Genomic DNA, 3201 nt, shown 5'->3' on the forward strand with positions numbered 1-3201 from the left:
ACTCACCCTGGGCCTGGGGCTGGGCAGCCTGGGCGGTGGGGGCAGATGCGGGATCAGCGGCTGGCCGGGCCTCCCGCACTGAGCTGTGGGCGCTGACCAGCAGGTTCCGGGCAGAGCTGAAGCCAGGCAGGGACCCCAGGAAGCTGCCCAGGGTCTGAGTAGAGAGGGGCCAGCATGAGCGGGGCGGGGCAGAGGTGGGGGCGCCTCAGACAGCCCTGGTCTCCTGGGTGATCTCGAGTCTGAGCCTCAGCTTCCTGGCCTGGGCACTGGGCAGATGCAGCCAGCCTCCCGGGGACAGGAATTCGTCCTCTGGGTCTCTAAGACCCCCCCCCACAAGGCCTCTGTTTCACAGATGGGGAAACTGAGGCTTGGAGAGGGGCCAAGACACAGTGGGGAAGGAGCTGAGACCCGCACAGGCCACCCAACCCCAGCTTGGGACAGGAAGGGAGACTTGGCGCCAGGGCCCTCAGAGCCCTCCCACCCCACCTGGAAGGCCACTCTGAACCCCACGACTCGAGGTCACCTTCCCGAGGTTTTGGGGAGTCCTCCAGCACCAGCAGGGGTCGCCCCTCCCCTCACCTTGCCCTTGGGTTTGGGAGGCTCCCGGCCCCTTTCCTCTTGAGCAGACATGGTTGTCCTCTAAGCCTCTGGGAGGGGACAGAGAGGGCATGTGAGTGGGGGCTCCCCACACCCGTCACCCCGGCAGTCCCTGGACACCCCCCGGAGACCCGGCCTCACCCTGGCGTCGCTCCCCTGGCCTCTGTGAGGGCCCTTCAGAGTGACTGGCAGTGCAGCTGGCAGCTGGTTCCACTTTCAGCTCCCAGGCCTTATAGGGTCAGGGGGAGCATGGGCCTGGCCAGCAGAGGCAGGTGGCCAGCGGGGGGAGGGCCCTGGCAGTCACGTGCCTGCTGGCCTGCTCCGCGTGGGCCCCGAGCCCAGCACCTTTCGCCTGCTCTCGGTACTGGCCTGCCTCTGCCCACTGCTCTCATCCCGCCAGGCCGAGTGATTCACGGGCCATCCGGTGTCCCTGAGACACAGCCTATGTGCCCTCGCGGCCGGTTGGCACGGTTCACATCTCTGCTGGGACACCCTGGCCTCGGTTTCCCTTCCAGACTCCTCGCCGTGGCCCACATATCCTGCTTTCCTCCTGCCTTTGTCTGCTCCCGCGCTCCCCTCGCTCACAGGGGCCTCCGCGCCGTTCCTCCAGGTCTCCAGCCACAGTCCTGCCTCAGGGCCTTTGCATGAGCCACGCCCACTGTCCGCAGCGTGCTCCCCCAGACCTCCACGCTGCTCCCAAGCTCCCCGCGCCCCTCGCGACGGAGCAGAGCCTGGCGCGCCGGCGGCATTTTATTATGTTTGGCTATCGCGGTGGTGTCGTGAACACGCAGTGAGGTCACACATGTGACCTGTTTGCCCCAGTGCCTGCTGCCCAGCAGGTGCTCAACAGATGTTTGCTTCGCATTGTCCAGGCAGAGAGAAGCAAAGCCCGTCCTGAGCAGGGAGGGATCCTGTCTTCGAAAGGGACTTCCTTGAGAACGGGCCCAAAGGTAGACCAGGACAGAGCACCAACAGGAATGAGAGTCAGGCCAACCCAAAGCAGCTTCCTGGAGGAGGCATCCTGTGCCTGTGGCCACAGAGCCAGGCAGTGCCCGAGAGAGGATCTGAACGCAGACCCGGAGCCCGTGTGCGGCGTGGGCCATCTGTGGGTGGGGGTGCAGATGAGCAGGAGAGTGACCGTCACGCCCCCCCGGGCTGTTGTCCCCTTGCGTGTTGGCAGCTCTGAGCACTGAGCTGGGAGAAGGGAGGGTTTGGCCGCTGTGCCTGATGATCCCCGGGTCATCTCCTTGGAGCTGTCACTGTGTGTGCCAAACAGTTGGGGAACAAAAGGGGGTGGTCCCTCGGCCTCGCTCCTCCATCCAACTCCTCGTAAAGGTGGCAGCGGGGGTGGGTGCGCCCCTCCCTCCCTGCAGAGCTGCCACAGAGCAGCAAGGCAGAGGGGACCAAGCAAAAAGAAAAATGACTGTGAACACCAAGTCAGGTCTTGTTCCCTGTGCGCCCACACACAGCCAGCCCTCCCGGGCTCCCACCTCCCTTGGGGTAAAGGCACAAGTGCACCCCGTGACCCAGGACCTGCCCGTCCCCTCCCTGCCCTCCCCTCCTCCCTCTGCCCCAGCTGCACGGGCCTCCTCGCTGCTCCTCCAACAGGCCAGGCTCGGCCCTGCCCCAGGGCCTTGGCACAGGCTGTGCCTCCCACCTGGAATGCTTTTCAGTCTTTGCTCACACGTCACCTCCTCAGAGAGGCCTTCCTGGATCCCCTGTCCTATTTAAAAATATACACCCCTCCTCGTACCCCCACACGCTCCCCAACATCTTTCCCTTTTGTTTTTCTCATCATTTTACTAACACTAAGAAAAGTAATTTATTTCTTTCTCTTATTCGTCACCTGTCTCCTACTGTGTCACCAGGTCACTGAGGGCGAGATTTTTATTTGATTTGCTCACTGCCGTGTCCCCAAGGCGAATTGCCTGGCACGCAGCAGGTGCTCTGTATTTGTTGAATGAACAAACGAATGGATTGTTCATTCCCTACCAGCTGCTGGGGGAGAGGAGCTGATTGGATTGGGCACAGCTGCCCCACGAGTTCCATACCCATTTCACAGAGGGGAAAGCGGGGTTGGAGAGGGGAAGTCGCCTGCCCACCTACTTCCAGGCAAGGCTGGGACGCAACCCCAGGGCGACAGGGACTCTGGGAGGTTCCTGAGCAGGGCCAGGAAGGCGAGTCTGGCCAGCGGCAAGTGGCCGGGGCTCCCAGAGCCGCCCCTGGCGGGGTTCCAGGGAAGCCAGGGGCCACCCTGACCTCACCGCATCAGACTGGTTTCCCAACACCCCGCCTGGCCACTGGGGAGTGAGGGGCGGCCAAGAATGTGGTCAGAGGGTAAGAAGGCCCCCACGAGACCGGGCCCGTGGCCCTCGCCCTGCTTCTGTCTCTCCCATCCTGACCAGTGGAGGAGCCACAGCAAGATCAGCTCCTGCGGGTCCAGGGAGGTGGGCCTAGGAGGGGCCGACCCATCTGACTTCTCCATCCTCATGTGCCTGCTCCCTGCAGGTTCCAAGAAATTCATTTATACTAAAGTGTGAACCTCTGCTCCGGGAAGTGTGAAGGGGCAATGCTTAACTCAGGTGGTCTGGGTACTACTAATGG

At 63.0% G+C, this 3201-nt stretch overlaps 1 protein-coding gene across 1 annotated transcript in view; it reads right to left on the reverse strand.

The window, feature by feature from the left end:
• PLIN4 (perilipin 4) overlaps positions 1-630 on the reverse strand; it is a 10083-nt gene extending 9453 nt beyond the window's left edge. Inside the window, exons 1-2 of the mRNA XM_023524278.1 lie at positions 585-630; positions 7-204 (exon numbers count right to left, since the gene is read on the reverse strand). Of these exons, the coding sequence (XP_023380046.1) occupies positions 7-204; positions 585-630 (244 nt within the window). The remainder of the gene's footprint in view (positions 1-6; positions 205-584) is intronic.
• Positions 631-3201: the final 2571 nt, after the last annotated feature.

The sequence above is a fragment of the Pteropus vampyrus genome, unplaced genomic scaffold, assembly GCF_000151845.1.
Source record: "Pteropus vampyrus isolate Shadow unplaced genomic scaffold, Pvam_2.0 Scaffold459, whole genome shotgun sequence".
In the NCBI taxonomy this organism is placed as follows: Eukaryota; Metazoa; Chordata; class Mammalia; order Chiroptera; family Pteropodidae; genus Pteropus; species Pteropus vampyrus.